Source organism: Marmota monax, unplaced genomic scaffold (genome assembly GCF_021218885.2).
Source record: "Marmota monax isolate L192 unplaced genomic scaffold, Marmota_monax_Labrador192_F-V1.1 WCK01_AAM20220418_F8-fsc00013, whole genome shotgun sequence".
Taxonomy (NCBI): Eukaryota; Metazoa; Chordata; class Mammalia; order Rodentia; family Sciuridae; genus Marmota; species Marmota monax.
The window spans coordinates 1,385,188-1,408,414 of record NW_026692202.1 but is presented as its reverse complement, the minus strand read 5'-3'; the positions used below and the strand labels follow the sequence as shown (position 1 = coordinate 1,408,414).

Here is a 23,227-nt window from a genome sequence, read left to right as displayed (position 1 = left end):
TGAAAATGGGGAAGTGGAAAAATGAGTGTCTGCCCCACATAACTTGAAGGAGATTTGGAACTGAATCCTGTTAGTTGACTCTAAAGCCAGTGTTCTCTCTTCTGCATCCTGAATGAGAAGTTCCTCAATTAAGGTGGGGGTGAGCCTATGATATATGCACACCATTAGGTAATGGGCTCTAGCAGTGCCATTACATATCTCATCTCATTGAATCCTCACAACTAGGAAAACTGTGATTCCTTCTGCTAACAACAGGGCAGTTATCACCATGTCCACTTTATTGATGAGAAAAATTTGCTTTGGAAGGTTAAGTAACTAATCCAGGCTTGAAAATGGTGGCACTGATTTGACTTTCTTCACTAATAGCTTGCCTGTACCATCCCTCAAGGAAAGATCACACCACATATGAAAATTATTAGATAACAGCAACACCAATTTTCAGATTTACTAAATTGTTCTCTACTCTTAGACAAAGGAAAACACAGTTTTTCTTAAATTGTTCTACAAAATAAGACCAATTTGCAAAAATCTCAATACTTAGAAGAAAATAAGTCTGATAGTCTTAAATATTCTTCGGTCACATCATCTTTGATGGTATTTATAAGAACAATAGAGCAAGAAATTTCTAATCTGTGGAACTGATATGGCTGTCACAGGATCAATTGAAGATCTTGTGGCTATTAACCCAGATAGTGATTTGCTTCACCCTGATTTCTGTTATGCTAATTCCCTATTCCATTCTCTTTTTTCTGTTTAATTTTTTAGACTTTATTCCTTGTATCAATAGGTTAAGAAAGTGAAATTTTCCCAGGTACTGATTTATAGATACTATTTATAAGTAGAATCAAAAAGTTCAGTTTCACAAACAGTAGCATTCAGTGATCTCTTTAAATGCAATTTTAATCCTTATTTTAAGCTAAGGGCAATAATTTAATGCAATAAGCTAAATTCACACAAAACCTCTTAACTCTGAACTACAAAAGTGGTTTTTGTAGCTACATGTGGTTTTAGTCAACTACGTATTTCCACAAGTACTTATATATATGTTAAAAAAAATACTACCCCAAATGCTTATCCTACCATTAGCTCATTAAACATTGTCATTCCTGCTACTGAAAGTAAATTATCAGGAAAGTGAGTTCTAAAACTTAAAAAGTAACCTAAGTCCCAAAAGGTTTTAAATCAAAAAAGTCTTTCAACATGGAAGCATCAACATGAAACTTTAAGTTTCTAGAAAAATAAAAATAAAAAATCACTATTTAGAAAATATTAAAACAAATTATCATTTAAGACACATAAACATTCCTACAAAAACTTGTAGTTTCAAATATCGTCTCCTTAAAAGAAAAACCAGTTCACTATCTTTAATAACATCTCAGACTACTGTTGTCTAAAACTTCAGAATATGTATGTAAGGCATATGTCTCAGCAGTCATAGTCAAAATGACATTTAGATTTCATATATTAAACAGCTATAGTATAGCTTATAATGGCACAAATATACGTAACAAATACTACTTCATCCTTTAGATAGTCAAAAGTCAGAAGGAACCACATAATTTGTAAGGTACTTTAACTTACATGTAGTCATTAAAACTCAGTAAGTAATTCAAGTGTGGTCATGTAAAGGCAGGCAATTAAAGGCTCAAGGATCACTCTAAAATCAAAGACATGAAATTAAAGGCTGAAAACTTTGTTTCTCCGTCTTTCATTTACATGCCTAGATATTAGGATATTACTGTACAAAATACACAATTATTATATATGATTTCCACAGAAGATAATGAAATTCCATGAAGTACAAAAATTATCAAGATCTGTAGTTTGCTTCATCAAATGCTTTTCTAGCTTGTTTCAATGCTTCATTCATGGTAAGCAAGTCTTTAACCCTAGCGAACTTCCTTGGGTCCTTCTGAATCAAGAAGACGATATCTTCAACTTGTACTCGACCTTGTCTTCCAATTGACACTGCCTTGTGAGTCATTTCAGTGATGAACTCTATTACAAGGTCTTCAAGAATATCCACTGACTCAGTGTAAGGATTCTGGTCATCCCCAAACCCATACATCACACATCGTAATTCTTTAGAAAAAAAATATCTTTTAGTCTGTCTACCTTCTGTACCTCCCCCAATTTCTTCATTTTCCTCCTCAAACATCCGGTCTTTTTCCTCATTGACCATCCCTCTAGCCCACCAGCCCACAGCCTATTATTCCATTCTTTACCTTTGAACCCAATTAGGCTTGCTTCGTTTTTATTTCATGCTATTGTGCCTAGACCCATATTCTCTAATGGGAGAATCATAACAGGGACTTGGTTTACCTACTGATTGATACAATGAAATTTATGGAGTGGATTGTGCCTTGTTAGATAATTAGCATGGCTATATTTTCCAGTTTTAAAAAATGGCACAGCCACCTGGCATACGTCTGTAATCCCAGTAACTCAGGAGGTTGAGGCAGGAGAATCTCAACTTAAAGGCCAGCCTCACAAAGTTTCAAGAGGCCCTAAACAACTTAGAGAGATCCTGTTTCAAAATAAACTAAAAAATAAAAAAGGACTGGGGATGTGGCTCAGTGCTAAGTGTTCTTGGGTTCAATCCCCACTACAAAAAAAAAAAATAAAATAAAAAATAGTGCAAACATGCTTTTATCCTAGGCAACTGCTACATTGAGAAACTTGGTTGATTCACCGCTAGCAAGAAGTAAGTTCTTGAGCATCAGCACCCTTCCCCAGCTCTGCACAGTGATGGAGCAGTACATGGATGACAAGGACGTCTGTACCAATATTGCCAGAATATTCAGGTAGGTAGACTAAGAGAATGAAGTAGCCTTACAAAAATGCTAATGCTTGGGTTTCGTATTATTTGCAATGTTTGAGTGTGTGACTGTCAGGGAATTCTTTTTTGTCTTTTTTTGCTTTTTATTTCCCCTAGCAGAAAAAGTAAATCTGGTGGGTCCAAATTTAGAATACATGCTTTATGGATTCTGTTTCCTGTGTGATTGTCTTGCCACTCTGTATTCGCTAAATGTAGGTCATTTTAGTTCTTTGGTGAATTGTGAGCTATCCCTAATGTTCTTGTTTATTTCTGTGTACCACGATAGATGGCGAACTTCCTAGTATACCTGGAAATAATATTTCACAGTTCATCTGTTACAAGTGTGATCTGATTTTGTATTTTATTCCAATGGTTTGAACTTTGGTTCACACATCCACTAATCATGTCTGTACTTTACTCCAGACAGGATGGTCATTTATATCCAGGTTGTCTCAAAACAAGATGTTGTTGAATTTCAGAGCTGTCTTTAAATTACATATTTGTATTTTTTCCCTTACTTTTATTTGCCAGCATTTTAATATAATGATTTTTCTCAAGAAACCTGGTACTATCTTTAACTATTAAATTTCCTGAAGACCAGATTGGTAATTGACCCCAGTATGAGGCTATTGAGTCCAGATTTTATTTCTTTCCTGAACTTTGTTCTGGATCTTTAATTACTCCCATTTTGAAGCATTGTAAAATTGCAAAGAGTTTATGTTTTGTGGATGGTGGCATATAGGGAGTCCAAGTTAATTTTTTTTTCCATGTGGATGGATGGTCTGTTGTCCAGCATCTTTTTGAATATGCTGTCCTTTTCTCATGGATTTTCAGTCATTTATATGTTTCCAAATTACTGCAGGTCTGTTTCTGGGCATTCTATATGGTCCATCCTCAGACCAGTAAGTGCTACATTGCTTTTACTATTATAGATTTAATTTGAATCTTGCTAAAAGATGAATCTCTCACTTTTTTTCTTTTAAGATCCAGACTCGTTCTTTTTTCTTCCTTATGAACTGAGAAAATCAGTAAGTCTATGATAAGAACTTTAGGATATTTTTTCTTTTATTTGAACCCAGGGATTCTCTACCACTGAGCTACATCTCCAGCCCTTTTTATTATTTTTATTTTAAGACAGGGTCTCTTATTTTAAGACAGTTGCTGAGGCTGGGCGACTTATAATCCTCCTGCCTCAGTCTCTTTGATAGTGGGGTAATAGGCCTGAGCCACCACAGCAGGTTTTCCTGACTTTAAATGAATTATTTTTATGGTCTCACCAGTGAAAAATGATGTTTCTTGTAGATTTTTATAGATACTTTTAAGAAAGTTCTGGAAAGATTCTTTCTCATTAAGCAAGGTTTTTTCAAATGCTTGCCCTTATTCTATTTTGGATACATAGATTTACTTTTTTCAATCTATTAATCTAGTAAATTACATTAAGATTTTCTCATATTAGTAGGCCATCATATATTGATGGGTCTGGTTAACTAATGTTTTAATCAGAGATTTTTCATCTCTGGTCATGAGTCAAGTTGATCTTTTCTTTTCCTTTCCTACATTATTGTTTGTTTTTGGTTCAAGTTTATACCTGCCTCATAATGGGAAGCATTCCAATTTCTCTTTTCTAGAAGAATTTATGAAAATTAAGCTTATTTATGTATTTGTACCAGGGATTGAACCAGGGGTGCTTAACCACTGAGCTATATCCCCATCCAGGCCTTGCTAAATTGTGAGGCTGGCTTTGAATTTATAATCCTTCTGCCTCAGTCTCCCAAGCCATTGAGATTATAGGCATGCACCACCATGCCCCTTTAAATTTATCTATTTTTTGAAAAGCACGTACAGACTAGAGGCATGTGCCACTGCAGCTGGCTAATTCAGTTTCTGCATATCTAGTGATATTTTTATTTCTCCTTGGCTCAGTTTAAAAAGTCATATTTTTTAGCATGGCATGGTAGCACATGCCTGTAATGCCAGCAACTCAGGAGGCTGAGGCAGGAGAATTATAGTTCCAGGACAGCCTGGACAACTTAGCAAGACTCTGTCTCAAAATAAATAGGGATGGGGATGTAGTTCAATGGCAGAGTGCCCATGGGTCCAATCCTCAGTATCAAAATAAATAAATAGTTAAAATTTTATAGGATTTTGTACAATTTTCTAAGTTTTCAAACAATATAGAGTTCCAAAATACTCTACTTATCATCATTTTAGTATCTGTTGAATCTTTCATTTACTTTACATATTTGATACTTGGATACTTAGTACATGATAGGCAATACTTTAAAAGAATTTTCCAAATACTAATTCATTTTATCCTTACATCAACTTGGTTTTTTGTTTGTTTGTTTCTATTTTTGGTACTAAGAATTGAACCTAGGGTCACTTTAGCACTGAGCTACATCTTTAATCCTTTAATATTTTTTTAAAATTTTGAGACAGGGTCTTCCTAAGTTGTTAAGGATTTTGCTAAATTTCTTTTTTTTTTAATTTACTTTATTATTTTTAGTAGCTTCCATTCAAATAACAAATATATATCCTATTTTTTAATTTTTAAATTGATTTTAAAAAATAAATAACAGCAGAATGCATTACAATTCTTATTACACATATACAGCACAATTTTCATATCTCTTGTTGTATATAAAGTATGTTGAGTTCAATTCGTGTCTTCATACATGTACTTTGGATAATGATGTCCATCACATTCCACCATCATTGCTAACCCCCTGCCCACTCCCTTCCCCTCCCACCCCTCTGCCCTACCTAGACTTCGTCTATTCCTCCCATGCTCCCCCTCTCTACCCCACTACGAATCAGCCTCCTTATATCAGAGAAAACATTTAGCATTGGTTTGTTGGGACTGGCTAACTTAATTTAGCATTATCTTCTCCAATGCCATCCATTTACCTGAAAGTGCCATGATTTTATTCTCTTTTATTGCTGAGTAATATTCCATTGTGTATATGTCACATTTTTTTTTTTATCCACTCATCCACTGAAGGGCATCTAGGTTGGTTCCACAGTGGATCTTGCTAAATTTCTAAATTTCCTATGAATCTTCTGTCTCAGCCTCCACAGTCACTGGAATGACAGGCATTGCCTCTGCACCTGGCCTTATATCAACTTTTTAAGATAGGTTCCATTATAAGCAGGTGTGTTGGGGTAGGCCTGTAATTCTGGCTGTTGGGGAGACTGCAGCAGGAGGATTTCAAGTTTGAGGCCCGGCTGTGCAAATTTGTACATCCCTGTCTCAGAACAAACTAAAAAAGAGCTGGGGGTGCAGCTCAATGGTAGAGTACTTGCCTAGCATGCGTGAGGTCCTGGTTCAATTCCAGGACTGGAGCAGAGGATAGATAAGATATTGCTGTCTTCATTTGACAGATGAGGAAACTGAGGCACAGAAAAGATCAGTAGTTTTCCTAAAATCACACAGTGAGTTGTAGGACAACAAATCAAACAGGTTATTCTGGCTCTAGAATTCATACTTTTAACAAATATGTTATACTGCTCTTCATTTTTAATACTGATTTTATTTCTAATTTTGATTAATATTTATCTTTTTTCTTGATAAGTCTTGCCAAAAGTTTGTCAGTTTTATTAGTTTTTACAGAAAATCAGTAGATTTATTGATCCATTTATTGTTTGTTTGTTTTCTATCTTATTCCTTCAGCTCTTATCCTTATTAATCCCTTTCTTCTAACTTCTATGGGTATATTTTTCTTCTGTATTAAAAACTCATCTTTCTTTTTAGTCTTCTTAAGACTATATATTATCCTTTGAACACGGCTTTAGCTACATTCTACAAATTTTGACTTGTAATATTTTTGTTATTATTCAGATATATTTTTAGGTATTCTTATTTCTTTGATCCATTAGTTATATGTTTCTAAAAATATTTTTAAAATATATTTTGAAAATTATTTTTGATTTTAAAAAATAAATAACTTAAGTGTACTATGATCAGAGAGTATTATTAAGATACTAGTTCTCTGAAAATTTACTGAGATTTGTTTATAGCCTGCTACATGGTCAAATTTTGAAAGTATGACTGACATTGTTCTATTGATCTATCAATTAGCAAGAAATTTATGAACATCTCCCAATTTGATGTGGGTTTGTTGGTATTGCCTTGTGGATTTTGTTTGCTCACTTGCTTGCTGTAGAAATTTTAAAGCCATTTTAAAGATCTTTTACCTTAAGGTCTACTTTTCCTGATAGCAGAGCACTACTTGCCTGGTATATTAGAGCAGTTGTACATTGCTCATGTAGATGTGTTACAGTCTTCAGTCTTCTTCTGTTTTTCTTTTCTTTCTTTTTTTTTTTAATTTTTTATTGTTGGCTGTTCAAAACATTACATAGTTCTTGATTCAACACACTTCTTGATTCTTCACACTTTGATTCAAGAGGGTTATGAGCTCCCATTTTTACCCCATATACAGATTGCAGAATCACATCAGTTACACATCCATTGATTTACATATTGCCATACTAGTGTCTGTTGTGTTCTGCTGCCTTTCCTATCCTTCTTCTGTTTTTCAAAGGACCTTTTTATTTGTTTGTTTATTTGTTTGATTATTTATTTATTTTTTAATTTCCTTGCTCCATATCCCCAGAATATAGAGTGGACATCAAGTCTCTTTACAGCTTCTCTAGGCTGGTGCGTGGAGTATTTGTAGACTCCTTTTAATGAACTGGGTAACTGTGAAGGGCTAAGGTTAATGTGATATTATGTCTTCCTGAATTTTATAGGAAAACATTTAATTTTTATTTTCCCATTTGGCATTTCTGCAGCAAACTAACTACTTATCGTGATAGCTGTGCAGCCTTGGCCAACTATTCCAGATGTTATGCCTTATTTTTGAATCTGATAAACAAATACCAGAATAAGCAGGTCAGTTCTTCATGCATTTGATTCTTCAGTGTCTTCTGTGTTTTTGTACTGTCGTATTTGTGTATGCCCATGTTGAATGACTTTGTGTTTTGAATATATAGATTCCTATTAGAAGCTTCCATTAGATGTATAATGTACTGCCCTAGGAGGCAGTGAGCTACCTCCAGGCATTAAAGAAGGAATAATTTGAGGCAGACAATGTCTCAATGGGATATAGTTCAAGGGGACTCCTGGCTTATGGAGGAGGTGGGGTGGACTACAGGAGTGTTGGTCCTCCCAATGACCTATAGACGACCTACATGACAGTCATCTTGCACTAGCTATTTCAGTAGGAAGCTCAGTAGGCTCCATCCCAGGCCTGTGGAGTCAGAGGGGTGGAATTAGACCTGTCCACCTGCATTTTAACAAAGATCATGACAACTTCTGATGCAAATTAAAGTTTGGGATCCCTCTATACTGGCTGTCCCTGGAAGATTCTTATAGTTCTTAAATTCTCTAATTTTTTTGACTGTGTTGTATTTAGAAGATGGAATTTCTAGGTAAAGGATATAAATGAGATAATTTAGGGTGTTAATTTGGATAAATAAATCTAATTTTAAAGATAAAAAATAAATAAATAAATAAATAAATGTAACTACTTCCAAACATCTTTACCAAGCAAATAAAATTGATGTGACTGATGACCCCCCCCCCAAAAAAAAAAAATTTAGGGTGTTGTTTTTGTTTGGGGTTATTTATTTATTTTTGTAGTACTGGGGATTGAAACTAGGGGATGTGGCTTAGTGGTTAAGCACCCTGTGTTTAATCTCCAGTACCAAAAAAAATAAATTAAAGGTGATAAAATCTTGGTTAAAGTGCCAGTAAGTTTTTTTTTTTTTAAAAAACTGATTTACAAATATGCAGTTGAATTTGAATTCTGGATATTTGGCTTACCAATGCCTATACCTATATATTTTTTATTTTCTACAAATTACATACTTTGGAAGATTTCAAGGCATAGTAATTCACCATGTCAAGTAAAGAATGAATTTGATTAATCTACCTTAACATATTCATTTAAGTGTCCATTAAACATTTAATTTAGATTTAGTACGATATATCATTAGAACTGTAATCTTTGGACAAATGAATTAACCCAATGAAAAGCTTAGGTACTCTTCTTCCTGAATTTCTTTTTTAAGGGAAAAAAAGTTAAATGACAGAAAAGAGAAAATATTATAGTCTGAAAATAAATCTTTTAGCTGTTAAAAGAGATTTATTTATATACTATAATTTCATGGATTTGAGATAATTTTACTTTACCATCATTTTTTCTACTTTGGTAATTTGGTCTTGAGTAAATTAGATTACTTTTAACTAGAGGAGACCACTTTGTGCCTTACTCTATGATTTTCAAATGAGGTGAAAGAAAATATTTCTGTTTAATGTTTGATTTCAAGCTATGTCAAAACTTAGTTTATTTTTTAAAGGAAGAGTATAGGTAAAGAGCCCTGTTGTTTTGTGGCATTGCTAGTAGATACTGTTTTGTCTATGATTGTAGCTTATCTGATAGCCATCGTTACAAGGCTAACAAAAATCCTAGTATCTTGCCAACCTGACAGACTGGAGATGTCAGTATTGGTCAGGGGATGCTTTTTCTGGTTTAAAGGACTAAGTAGCCTAACAATTGACATAAAGTTTTGTCACACTTTTCACTAAACTGCTTTCTGCTTTGGTTTAAAAGTCACATGTCTCTATTAATTTATAATTTTGTTTTCCTATTAAAATTAATTTCCAAAGAAGAATAAAGAGCATATTTCATATAGAACCACCAAAGAAAAGCATAATTTATTATTTTAATCACCAAACTTATTTTAATCACTGTGGTGAAAATCACATTAAAATGTATTACGTATTTCCTTTCCATCTTAGAAGGTATTAAAAATAATTTAACCTCAGCTGGATATGCTGGGGCACAGCTGTAATCTGAGCAACTCCAGAAGTGAGGCAGGAGGATCACAAGTTCCAGGTTAGCCTCACCAACTAAGCGCCCCTGAGTTTAATCCCCAGTGCTGGGGGTGGAAGGGAAGAGTCCTTTGGGTACTCTCACCAAGAGCCTGTTATGATGTTCCTCTGCTAATTGCAAGCAAATAAGAGCAAAGCAGAAATTATAACCAAAGGCAGAGGTAAGCAAGCAGTAGAAAAGAGAGAGAGAAAAGCTATAGAAGGAAGACACAGACACTTAAGGAAACTCATCAGTAGACTTGGGCTCCCAGTGGGGGACTAAGAGCCTCTAGAGCAATAACTGGACCTTAGAATAATGACTTTTGAACTATCATTATTATTCTTTTGAGGTACTGGGGATTGAACCCAGGGTGCTTTACCACTGAGCTACATCCCCAGGCCTTTTTATGTTTTTATTTTGAGACATTATTCTCAGGGCCTTACTAAATTGCTGAGGCTGGCTTTGAACTTGTACTCCTCCTGCCTCAGCCTCCTGGGCTGATGGGATTACAGGTGTGCTCCACCATGCCCAGCCCAAATGATTCTTTGATCAGATTTCTCTAATGACCTCTCATCTTTAAAAAACAATTCATATTTAAAGATGTAGCTCTCTGATCCTCTGCTCCATGAAGCTTCCCAAGATCACTCAATTCCTCCCTCATCAGTACATCATTTTAAAGACTTCAGTGTAGCTAGTACATCCGGCTCCTAGGCCCAGAACCAGGAACCCAACCAGTATGTCTAGGGTCATAACCATGCCACTGTGATCAAAAACAAAAACAAAAAGAAAGGAAAATCCAAAACTTAGAAATAAGGTGTCATGGGGGAGGAGACATGTCCTGACAAAGTCAGGCTGGGCCTTTGTACAGTGGCCCGCCCATGATTTCAGTCTCAGGACAATCTACAGGTGTTTGAATTGGCTATCTACTGTGTGATTAGAATCCGGATAGTATGAAGTTACACATTAATTTGTAGATTTCTTTCTGGTAGACAGGATCACCACAAAAGTTATGTTTTTACTACTTTGTAGGCTATTAGCCAGGTGTATGGCTAAACTAGATATCTTTTTTTATGGTTGTTCTGTTTAGATATACATGACAGTAGAATGTATTTTGATACATTATACCACATGGAGTATAACTTATTCTAATTAGATCCCATCCCTGTGGTTGTACCTGGTGTGGAGTTTCACTGAGGTCATGTATTCGTATATGAGCATAGGAAAGTTATGTCCGATTCATTCTACTGTCTTTCCCATTCCCATCCTTTCTCCCTTCCTTTCATTCCCCTTCGTCTAATCCAGTGAACTTCTGCTCTTTCCTCCCTCCAAGCTAGAAATCTTATTCTACTGTTCCTTATTTTTAAAAATTGCTGGCAATTAAAAAACCCCAGAGCCTTGCACACATTAGGAAAGTTCTGTGCCACTGCACTACATGCTCAGCCCTTACTTTAATATTCCTCTAAATCTTGTAAACTCCCCATTCTTTAATTGTTCTTGAGATCAACTTTGTCATCATATGGGATCTCTCCTGTAGGACACAAATATTTAAATGTGTTGATTTTATCTTTATTTATATCATATTCTTTTTTTCTAAATATGTATATATATATTTTTTAGTTGTAGGTGGATACAATACCTTTATTTTATTTTTATGTGGTGCTGAGGATTGAACCCAGTGCCTCATGAACCTGGTGCCTCACACATGCCAGGCAAGTGCGCTACCACTGAGCCCCAGCCCCAACCCCTGAGTCATATTCTTAATGCTTCTATTTCCCTTTACTTAAAGATTGAAATGGGGGCTGGGGTGTGGCTCAGCGGTAGAGCACTCACCTAGCACGTGCTGGGTTCAATCCTCAGCACCGTATAAAAATAAATAAATAAAGGTATTATGTCCAACTACAACTAAAAAATAAATATTAAAAAAAAGATTGAAATGTTACAATTTTGAGCCATGACTTTTATTTTTATCTAGTAAGAGAAATACTTAATTTATATTTTCCTCAAAACCAAAATATTTTGGAAGCACAGGGAAAGAGGTCAGGTTACAAAGAAGTGATTATGTGTCCCAACTACTTCCAAAAATCATTAACCAAAAGCTCCCATAAATCTTTGTAAAAATATTTCTCTTGTGGTTCTTCAAATGGTTTTCATTAGTGTAGCTGCCTCACCCACTACTGAGAGTTCCCAAGAGAAGCAGACTTCTCTCGATAAACCTGGAATGTCGCCGGTAGAGTAGGCTCATGATAAGTGCTGAAAGAATGATTTTGACTATGTGGAACATTTTGGAATCTGTAAAGTGCTATAAAATATTTTTTCTAATACTCAATTACTTCTTCCTTAAATATTTACTTTTTTCTTCCTAGTTTGGAGGAGGAAATAATAAGAATTTTTTTCCCATACTTTTCCTATTGGTGGCCTTCCACAAACAAGAGCAGAAAAGAAATGATGAATTTTAAATGACTTCAAACCAGCAAAGTAACTTAGGTTCATGTTCCTCTTGGCTCAGGTGGCCAATTGAATATGATTTGTTTTCACTCTTTTTCTAGAAATAAAAATAATTTCCAGAAACCCCACACCATGGTCTGATGTGAGTGTATTGATTTGAAGTGGTTAAAACTTTGCTACACCTGAGGTTCGCTAAGATGTGAGGTTTAGAGCTGATCTTTGAAAAGTAATTTGGCTCTCCAGCAACTTAAATAGAATTACTACTTCCTATAATTATTTTTGTTTCAACCCTAGGAAATGTTTCTGAAGAGTAACTTGGGTTGTAGAAATATACTTTGGGAGATTTGTAGCTTGTACAGAGGTTTGTACACAGCTATCACTGAGTGCTTAAACAATCAGTAAGAGCTCGCCTATTTTACCTTTGTACTGAGAGGTTAGGCGCGCCTCTGTTTTAAAAGCCTAACATTTAGAATCAGCATAGATTTTATGTTTCTAAGAGCTTTATTTTTGCTTTTTTGTGTGTGTGGTTTCTAAGGAACTTATTTAATCAACTTCCAGAGGGCTCTAGAAACCTGCATTTTTAACAAGGACCCCAGATGATTCTAGATTAAAGTGTGGTTTAGAGGAGTGGTTTTGAAACTTCATTATGTCAGATTACGTAGATAGTAAAATTAAATTTAAAGTCATGTAATTGAATGAGAGAATTTCTTTATAAAAGTATTACTAGATACTTAAATATAATGTGGTTGTGAAAATGAAATTGTCTATATAGTTACAATCCTAAAATAAGTATGCTAAATCAAAATCTATTCAACAATAAGAAACATTAGGGAAAATTCAAGTACAAATGAAGACATTCTCTGAATTCCCATGTTTCATGGAACATGAAAAATCACCAATCTTTTATTCCATTTCTTGTACATTGTTCTGTATCTGCATTCTCTGTGTCGGACCGGTTCCCTGGATTTATTTCATTTTCTGTGTGAATTCTCCACAAATAGATATCATTGGCTACTGTTTTAGAAGAATGATCGTCCTTCTGGGTGTCCATTGTTAGTCCTCATGCTTGCTTCATACCCCTGCTGTCAAACAGAACCTGGCTCTTCCTCACAGAGCCCTGCTTGTCACTAAGACTCATTTCAAAATTATATCACTCTTATGGCTGTGTTTTTAAAGAACATAGAAACAGAAATAGAAAGGAAGAAAGAAAAAGAAGGAAAGAAAGAAGGAAGAAACAGAGGAAGGAAGGGAGAAAGAAAGACCTATATATTGATAAGTGTCCTAAATGTCACTCACACCTCTGAATGTGATCTCATCAGGCTGATGAGCTCCACAGGAAGCTGTGACTAGGGCTTCCACAGCCCATCCAGGGGAAATCCTGCTAGTAATCCAGGTAGTACCAGGGCCAACTGCTGTTGGGACAAGTAAAATACACCCTCCTTGTCTGTTGTTGTTTTCTGTTTTAAAGGAGGAGGATGGAAATTATGTGAGAAACCATTATCAAAAGTAAAAAAAAAAAAAAAATTCCATTATTTTTAATTTTCAACTATTCTTTATCTTTCTTTATCTCTTGTCAAGGTCAAGTCTGATTTCTGTATATAAGAACAGGTCTTTATGAATATACTTCATCTGTCTTTTATAAAGTCCATCGATAATAAGGTGGGGTAGGCAGGTTTCACTTTTGTTTTCTACACATCTGTGTTGTGAAAATTATTTACGAGAAACATAGATTTATTATTTTTTAAAAAGCAGTTTTATAGAAACAGACTGTGGTGAGTTCTTTCCTGTCTTAAATCAGTGGCTCCAAACCTTCCTTATCATCAGGGTCACCAGAAGAGCTTTAAAAATACAGGTTCCCAGGCCCTACCCTGGGCGAGTCTGATTCAGTCCTGGGGTGGGACCCAAGAAACTAATTTTGAGAGATTCCAGCAAGGAATTCTGATGAGCAAGGTTTGGGAACCTATACATTTTTAAGGTGTTTCCTTAAAATGCTTTTCTCCAATATTGACAGCATCGAGTTGCCCCCCAAAATGCAAGAGATTTTAAAGTGATTAATCAAATCAGCCACAAAGGGTCAGTCTTTCTCTACTGGTGCTTGGCTGACAGCAGACCTTCCTGACAGTAGAAACCAAATTGGCAAGAGCCACCAGGCACTGATGTAAGTCAGCATCCCCTGGAAGTGGTGACACCCATTTGCCTTTTACCTCTTACAACAACAGCTGAGGGACAGTTTCTTAGAGAAAACAGGATGGTACATAAGACTCTTCCCTAAGCGTGCTCTGCCAGACTTTCAAAGTAGACCATTCAGGATGGATGAGAACAGGACCCTCAGACCCTCAGAACTGCCTACCCAAGAGATACATTGACTGCAGTTAGCTACATAAGCTAGAGTTGTTGGTTCATTTGTTTTGTGAAAAAGCCACCAAGATTTTTTTATTAAAATAATCACCAAGTGTTCCTGCAGATGTCCTGTTTGAGAGTTCAGTAAATACCCATAACTAAACTTTGTTAAGTTTGCAACAGATAAATTTGAGAGTGATTTGTCCATTAGTCCAGATTTTACCACCATAGTAGCCCTCTGTGAACGGGCCTCAGTCTGCATGAGATGGTTGTGTTATATAGCCAGGGAGTTCTGCTCCATCAACTGTCTCAATGAAAAGGAATCCACTCCTCCCAGCTCTCATGACAGACTTCCACAGGGACGACAGGGGAAACTTTGTTGGCTCATATCTATGCAGTTAATTTGTCCAAGATCCATGACCCAACTAATAACTCCAGTTCCCATAGACACAAAAACAGCATTTTAGTCAGCTTGATGCACTTTGAAAGCTAAACTTTAGAGTTAGGTAAAAATGCTGACCAAAATTCAATTAAATGACAAATCTCGTTTAAGAAATATGCACATATTGTCTGCTTTATGGTGTAAACTACATTTGGTACAAACCAAATGTGCAAACAGATGGGCTTAATAACGAAGGAAGAAGCAGGGCTGCTCTCAGCTTTGTGAAGCAGAGCCTGCCTTAGGAGGTGCCTCTGACGTCAGTGTTGCTACATTTAGCAGCTCAGCAAAATACATGTGGGTTTGTTTTTTGGAAGAACATGAAGGGATTTTCCCCCATTTCTTCTGTAAATATCTACAGGGCAAGAGATCTGGTAAAATGCCTCAAATCAGACAAGATGCAATATTTTGCAAAGGTCACTCACTGTCCAAGGAGAACAACCTTTATCTGCATTCTCATGACTTGTGTCTATCAATCCACTGTCTATTTAACATTCTGCACTTGTAGATATGATGAGTTCCTTGGTTTTTAAAAAAACAGAACTTCCAGATGCTGGGTAGTCATTGTCAGAGTCTTTACAAACACTGTCTGGGAGTTGCCAGGCTCATCCTTGCTTGTGCAAGAAGTCAGACTTCTTTTAGGGTAAGTGGTTGTTTGCAGCCACCGCTGTGCAGTGGACAGTGATTTGCAATTCTTAGGCATTGTGGTGTCAGAAATGAGACCTGGAATGTCTGGACAGTGTGGGCTGAAAGCAAAACCTCCCCCACTTTTGTAGCTCCTTATTTCTAACGCAATCCCATCCCATTGGCAGCCCAGAGATAACCAGTGACCTCTCTTTCGCCTCCATTCTCTTTGGGGCCGCAGAGGATTGGTTCTGAAGACTCCTCCACCCCTTCCCCTGGCGCCTTTGAATGGCAACTTGGCTCCACAGGCCCTCTGCCTCCTCCCTGGCAGGAGGTGCCCTGTGGCTGTCTTCCCAGCCCCGCTGCAGGCACATTCCCAGTGGGTGCCCAGAGCACTTGGCTGAGCTGCTCCTTTTTTCAGCCTTGGCCTTGGCCTGCACCCCTGACGGGGCAGGCGGCACAATAAGCCCTGAGCTTGTTCATTTTTTCCAGTCCTGCTGTTTTGCCCTTGTGGAACTGGCTCTTCCCCCACTCAGCATGGAATCAAATGCCTGATTTATGTCTGCTGGCTTAAAAAAGAACCGAACACAGTGAAATTCTAGCATTGCCCTGATACTTCTGAATGATAGCCACATTTAGAGGCATGTAGTGGGGGAATGAGTAGATGGATGGAGAAATCAAGTATTATCTCTTGTTGTTTTAAATTATTTTCTATTAAGATTGTAGGGTTTGAGCCTCCAACATCTCAGATTCTTCCATTTTATATAGTTAAACACTCAGGCAAACTGTTAACCTGCCTTCCATGCCCTGGGATTAATTAGCATTTTTTTAGAGCAGTGCACAATCTGTCTTACAATTTGGTAACCTTTTTTCTATTCTTCAAGCCACCTATAAGCTCAAGTACCATTTGTTTAAGGGTAGGGAAGTTGGATTAAATGATGCAAATTGCAAATCTTGATTCAAACCCTCAGGTGCGAGAAGTTTCCAACCAAAGCTTAAGAGGGCATTTAAGTAATTTAATTTTCTGGTTTAGAGAGAATACAGAGTTTAAGGCCATTTGTACTCCCTTCAGTTTTAACCTATTCTTGAAAATCTTTTAAAAATGTTTTCCTTTGCTCAGTAGAAATAGTCCTCGCCTAAATAAGTGGAGTCTGCTGAACATAGTTTATCCTTTCTGTGACAGCTTGATGTTGGTCCTTTCCCATGACCAATATTATGCACATGATCTATTTTAAGGTACTGTAGGAAGGGTGCGGGAATTGGGGAGGACTGTGTTCACTTTGGGGAGCAAAGTGAGGTAATGCAGAAGTGGTCTCACTAGGTCAGATGGAGCATTAGATGCCGGGCAGGGGGATGATGTAATAGTTGTACTTCAAGAAGTGGTGTTTTGGGGGCTGGGGTTGTGGCTCAGCGGTAGAGCACTTGCTTAGCATGTGTGAGGCCCTGGGTTCGATCCTCAGCACCATATAAAAATAAATAAATAAAATAAAGATATTGTGTCCAACCACAACTAAAAAGTAAATAAATATTAAAAAAAAAAAAAAAAGAAGTGATGTTTTGGACAGGCACAGTGGTTGATGCCTGTAACTACTGAGAGGCTGAGGCAGGAGGATAGAAAGTTCAAGGCCAGCCTCAGCAACTTAGTGAAACCCTGCCTCAAAATAAAATGAAATAAAACAAAGGGCTGTCATTGGAACTGGACATAGGCCATTCTGTTCAGCACAGTCCTGCTCCTTATTTTGTTCCAGTTAAAGTAATTTTATCTACAGGCTTAGAGGGCCCCTTTAGTCCAAGTAACATGCTTGCTCATTAGGGCACAACATAAGCTGAACTAGGGAAAGATCCTGGGCTATAACTGGAATGCTCAGTGGAGGCCAGGCCTCCTACAGTAGGTGGACCCATGTGTCGAAGCTCTGGTTGGCTGTAGCAGTTGCTGGGCTGATTCCATTTTAAGCAAAATTAGAAAGTCAATGTGAACTGGTTATACTAGACTGCCTTCTTTAGGGAAAAAAAACATTCTCTCTCCTGATTCATCTTCAGTGTGCTGTTTCAAAACCACATAGTTATGGTGTGAAAATGCAGCTTTGTGTTAAATTTAATAAAAATGTAATAAAAGAGGAGTGTTGATTTATGGATGGTTCTCAGATATTGTGTAAGAATAAAGGAATGGAAGACTGTACACAGGGGAATTACAAATCAATGATTGGGGCCTTAGTTTAATTTCTACAAATCTTTGCAGGCTATTTAATTAAGTGATACTTTATAGATTTGAGGTGGATTGGGCTGCTGAGCAACACATAATCCTCCATAGTACTGCTCAGGGCAGACTCAGTTCAGTGGGAGAAACTTCTGGAGTGGAGCTGAGGCCACTCGTGCTCCTGGCGGGGTACAGGCTGTGCAGAGCCCTCTTGCTCAGCCTGCTGCTTCAGGATTGCAGGTTAGCCAAGGCAAGCCCTGGTGTGGGAGCAAGGGAACACTAGCTCTGCCAACCTGTCGTGAGACTGAGTCTATTTTGGCCTATTCCCTGCTCCCTAGATTCGAGGAGAACATTTGAAAAGGTGAAAAGAAAAGATTCCTTAGCCAACCCTGAGGAAGAGGACAGAAGCAGCGAGCACAGCAGTTTCTGGAAGTTGGGTGCTGTGAACGGCACAATCTGCCATCCCCATTTGTTGATCTTGCATGCCATCCTCCAGTTGGCACGGCTGCTGCCAGGAGCCGCTCCCTCCTTCTTCCGTCTGAGGCAGGGAAAGAGATAGCGTGGCAGTATTAACTCTTCCTGCCCTGCAGCCTAGACTTTCTTTTTCCCCACATCGGGCTTAACCCACATCATGTTAGGACCCACAGAGATGTTAGAGTCAGAGAATTTTAGAAGTGGAAAGGGCCCAGGGGAATTTCCAGAAAAAGAAAAGCAGCATCTAGCTTACCTTGATTAGGTCAAGTGGGTAGAGGTAATTTGAATTTTGAAGATCGATGGTCACTAAGAAAACCTGCTTTATCTACAGCCAGGATCGGTTCTAAATACTCTGCACAGATCAGCAGTGATAGGTGGAGGTGATTCAAGGCAGAGCAGCCTGCTGGGTTAGATTAAGAGAAAAACAAGCCCACTACATGGAGGTGAAGCAGCAAGTTCTAAGAGGGAAAAGGGGCGGGGGGGGGGGGGTACAGCTGAGCTTCCTTCAGAATATGGCGGTGACATTTTGGGGGTAAACTGATTAGTTCTAGTAATGATTTATAGCAGTCAGAATGAACTGGCTATTAATTCCTTAAAAAGCATTTATTATCACTCATCATGTCCTCCCGGTTTTATTTAATATACATTCGTGGAAATGAGAGAAGAGCACAATCCAGGGAACATGGTTAAGTCCAAATGGTTAACGTCACTGTCACTGCCATCAAATGTGTGAGGGAGATTGCTGTCCTGCTGTGAGTCTCTGAATAGCTTTGTTCAGATGACAGAAGTGGGTCATCACTTTTAGTGGATTAGTTAATTTGTGTATGTAAAGCCTCACATCAGGGCCTGTCACATCATAAATTCTGTGTTAGTTGCTGTTATTATTGCTATTATTATTATTATTAATTATGATGATTTTTTGGAAGTAGAACTATAGAGTGTCTCATCAGAAAACAGTGAAGCATTCACAAAAATTTTGCTCATGGTGCTCAGCTTAGAAAATATAAAACAGAAATTTTCCACCAAAGAGCTTAATTCTTGAGAATGCTCTCTATTTCTTGTGGGAAAGCTGCTTTTTCTGTTGGGTCTGGTCCTACCTTGGTACTCTCCTTCCAGAGCCCAGGAGGCATTCAGGAATTACTTGAAAGGGTCGTTGGATTTATGGGAAGTGGGATTCCAGGATAACAATCAGATTGTGTGTGCTTGTTCTAGGTTCAAGTCCTACAGGCTCCAGCTTCTTTGGGGAATGGCTAGGTGATCAAAGAACGACATGGGGATGCAGGCCTATAATTTCAGTAACTGGGGAGGCCAAGACAAGAGGATCACAAGTTCAAGGCCAGCCTGAACAACTTAGCAAGAAGCTGTCTCAAAAAAATAAAAAGGGCTGAGGATCTACTACTACCTCTGAAGTAGATCTCCCCTGAGTTCAATCCCCAATACTGTGGTGGGACCTATGTATTTATTTATTTATTTTTGTTACAGTGGATTGAACTCAGGGTCACTTAACCCCTGAGCCATGACCCCAGCTCTTTTTTTGTATTGTGTTTAGAGGCTGGGCTTTGCTAAATTGCTGAGGCTGGCTTTGTGATCCTCCTGCTCCAGCCTCCAGAGCTGGTGGATTACAGGTGTGCACATAGTGCCCGGCCCCCATCTATACCTTCTTAAGACTCCTTTTGCCCACCCTGCCCCTCCTACGCATACTATCACACTCTTTTGCCTTTTCAAGGTTGAGCTCAAGTTCTTTCTTGATAACTCTGCTGATCCCTCCATAATGTCCTCTTTTGTAAACTCTTCTAAGAATGTTGGGTCTGTCCCACAGTTTATAGCCATTAACTAACATTTTACTGATAAGACAGTGAGAAGGTTTCCATGTAATACCTGAATTGTTACTGAATTTAACTTGTGCTTTGCCTGTTTTATCTTGTTTACTATTACAATGCAATATTTTCCCCATTTTGCAAATGAGTTCCCAGGGACTCTGAGGTTGAGTCAAGTTCCTGTGTGAACCTAGACCCCCTGGCTGTAGGGCTGGAATTCATAATCCCCTTCGCTGTCCGGCTCCTTGCTTGGCCATTTTGGTCTTAGCTGTTTCCCCACACAGGTTAGCCTTACCTTCTCAAATAGATTATAAATTCTTCAGAGCACTGTATGTCATCCTTGTTTACGATGTTGTGTGTTCCTCTAGGCCCCGCCCCATAGCGACATTATCTAAGAACTGACACTCTCTTTCCCAGGGTGGAGCAAACAGCAGATCCTCCTAATTGGATGGTGGCTGTGATTGGTTGAATGCTGTGAGTTGAACCCTTTCCAAAACTGAATGCTGTCCTGGATCAGCTCCAGTTCTTGCCATAGTGTTAGGCTCTGTCCTGTCTTAATGTTGGCAAATGGCTCCCAGCTGCACAGCAGAGCCTTGCTGATTCTCTGCCAGTGAGTGTCAGGGGAAACTTTTTTTTGTTTGTCTCTCAAGAACAAGAAGGAACAAGTTAGTATTGGCATAGTAGTCGTAGGCAAATCTAAAAGTTGTCCTCTGCCCTTAGTCCTCCCAGTCTCTTTGCCCCACCCAATACCCTGCGCTGGGCCCCTGGAGTCCCACATGGTTCTGTGAGCCTTGATGAAAATGTACCCGGCCCGGTCATATTTGTCTGCTTCAATCAGCTGATAAGTACCAGTCTGATCCACAAAGTCAGGTTTATGGTAATCCCTTCTGGCCACATATTTGCATTTTAAAAAGAGATAATCCCATAACTGTCAGCAGGCTGGCAAGGCCAAAGAAGAGATAACTAAATGACTCCCTAACTGGGAGGCAGGGTGCAGATAGAGAAAGGACTCCAAGTCTGGGTAATCCTGGGTTCAAATCCTTCTCCACCCCTCACGGGTCATGTGACCTGCAGTTTCTTCAGGACCCAGTTTCTTGCCTATACAAGGGCACGATGCAGGGCATAATAAGAAAAGTTGTCACCCAGGCCAGTGGTAGCCCTCAGTAAGCATTACTTTAGTGTGGAGAACTTGCCTAGCCTGTGGGAGGTCCTGGGTTTGAGCCCCAGCACCACAAAAAATGAAATAAGAGTCTCATCCTCCCAGATGATCTACTGGTGGGTAAGACTTTTACTCTGAGCATAAAAAAGTGCTCAGTGTCTGAGGGGCCCTTCATTTCGGTCTGTTTTAGTACTGTTTCAGTGGCATTCCTGTGTAACACAATGGCTCTCAACTGGGGATGATGTTGCTCTGGGAGACAATTAGACATTTTGGTGGTCACTTCTGGAGAGGTGCTACTGGCATCTAGCAAGAAGATAGATGCTTTTAAACACCCTACAATGCACAGGACCCCCTGACCCCAATAACAAGTAATTACCCAGTTCCAAATATCAATAATGCCTAAATTAAGAATCCTGTTTTGACACAATCCACTTTTGGGAAATGCCTGACTTTTGGAAGTGGAGTGCTTCAGCAGGAGGTTAATTCTTAGAAAAAGATTTGGATGCTCAAGAAGTCTGTTAGTGTCAAAACTTAGAATTACATGACACATTGTCCCACTCAACCAATTATTCTCTAGGGAGAAAAAGGCCACCCAGAATTGAAATTCTGAAGGATGAAGGATGTGAAATTAATAGGCCTCACTGATCACATCAATCAGTTTGTATTCTTTTGTTGCCACCAAATCCTTTTACTCTCCTGTCAATTTGCACTCATTTTGGGAATCAAATACCGCATGAGTTAGTAACAGCCAGACATGTTACATTTTACTATTAACTAAATTAAGAGTAAATTAAATATGACTTTTCTTTCTAATCACTTTGTTCTTATAACTCTTTGTCCTTCATCTATTTCAGGATCTAGTTATTCGTATTGTTTTTATTCTTGGCAACCTGACAGCAAAGAATAACCAGGCTCGGGAACACTTTTACAAAGAGAAAGGGAGCATGGAGACACTGCTCTCATTATTCCAGACCTTCTACCAACTCGATCTGCATTCGCAGAGGCAGGCACCTCCAGGAGCCAATAGGCCTGTCGCTCAGAGGCCACCATCAGAGGTGGAGGACGTACTCATCAAGCTGACCCGGGTGCTGGCCAACATAGCCATTCACCCATGCATTGGCCCCGCTCTGGCCACCAATCCACAAGTCGTGGGCCTGCTGCTGACCACACTGGGTAAGAGCCCTGGGAGGTGAGGAAAGGGCAGCCCAGGGGGGCCTGGCCAAGTGAAATGACATCATTAGTGGGTTGTGAGATGGGTAACATCAGATAATTTATTTATTCATTTGTTTTTGTGGTTCTGGGGATTGAACCCAGGTCCCTGCTTATGCCAGACAAGTGCTCTACCACTCAGCTACATCTCCAGTCCCTGGCTGACTTTCTTTATTTTTTTGGTTTAGTACTAGGGGATTGAACTCAGGGGCACTCAACCACTGAGCCACATTCCCAGACTTTTTTTGTATTTTATTTAGAGACAGGGTATCACTGAGTTATTTTAAAAGGATCATTGCACCCAGCAGGGTTTGGCTGCACCCAGCCCCTAACTTACTTTTAAAGGATCACTGAGTGAAGAATAGGTTCCGAGCCAGGCGCAGTGGCACATGCCTATAATCTCAGCAGCTTGGGAATCTGAGGCAGGAGCATTGCAAGTTCATAAGCCATCTTCAGCAACTTAGCAAGGCCCTAAGAAACTTAGTGACACCCTGTCTCAAAATTTAAAAGGGGGTGTGGGTGGTGGGTATGTAGCTCAGTGGTCAAGAGCTTCTGGGTTGAATTCGTAGTACCAAAAAAAAAAAAAAAAAAGATTTAGATGCAAAAGTGGAAGAAGAGAAGCTAGTAGAGGTGAATGATGGATGGCCTGGGGTGATAGTGGAGAGGGGATGTGATTGATTTTGTGTGTTTAGAACAGCATAATGGTTATGGGTGGATCATGACCTAAGGACTATTTTGTAGGGAAGTGGGGGCATGGGGAATAGTGTAGATTCCCTGGTGGAGTCCCTGAGGGACCTGAGGCCAGGGGCACACTGCTGGCATCAGAGACA

The 23,227-nt window shown here is 38.6% G+C and overlaps 2 protein-coding genes across 7 annotated transcripts in view; one reads left to right on the top strand and one right to left on the bottom strand.

Annotated features, from left to right (window-relative positions):
• Armc2 (armadillo repeat containing 2) overlaps positions 1-23,227 on the top strand; it is a 102,997-nt gene that overhangs the window by 67,811 nt on the left and 11,959 nt on the right. For all 6 annotated transcript variants that reach the window (XM_046430333.2, XM_046430325.2, XM_046430349.2 and 3 more), the window contains 3 exons: positions 2,659-2,804; positions 7,610-7,709; positions 22,043-22,361. In XM_046430333.2, the coding sequence (XP_046286289.1) occupies positions 2,659-2,804; positions 7,610-7,709; positions 22,043-22,361 (565 nt within the window). The remainder of the gene's footprint in view (positions 1-2,658; positions 2,805-7,609; positions 7,710-22,042; positions 22,362-23,227) is intronic.
• LOC124083620 (transcription initiation factor TFIID subunit 13-like) lies at positions 1,811-2,695 on the bottom strand. The gene has a single exon (XM_046430368.2). It carries the CDS (start codon positions 2,180-2,182, stop codon positions 1,811-1,813), a length of 372 nt encoding a protein of 123 aa, XP_046286324.1. The 5' UTR covers positions 2,183-2,695.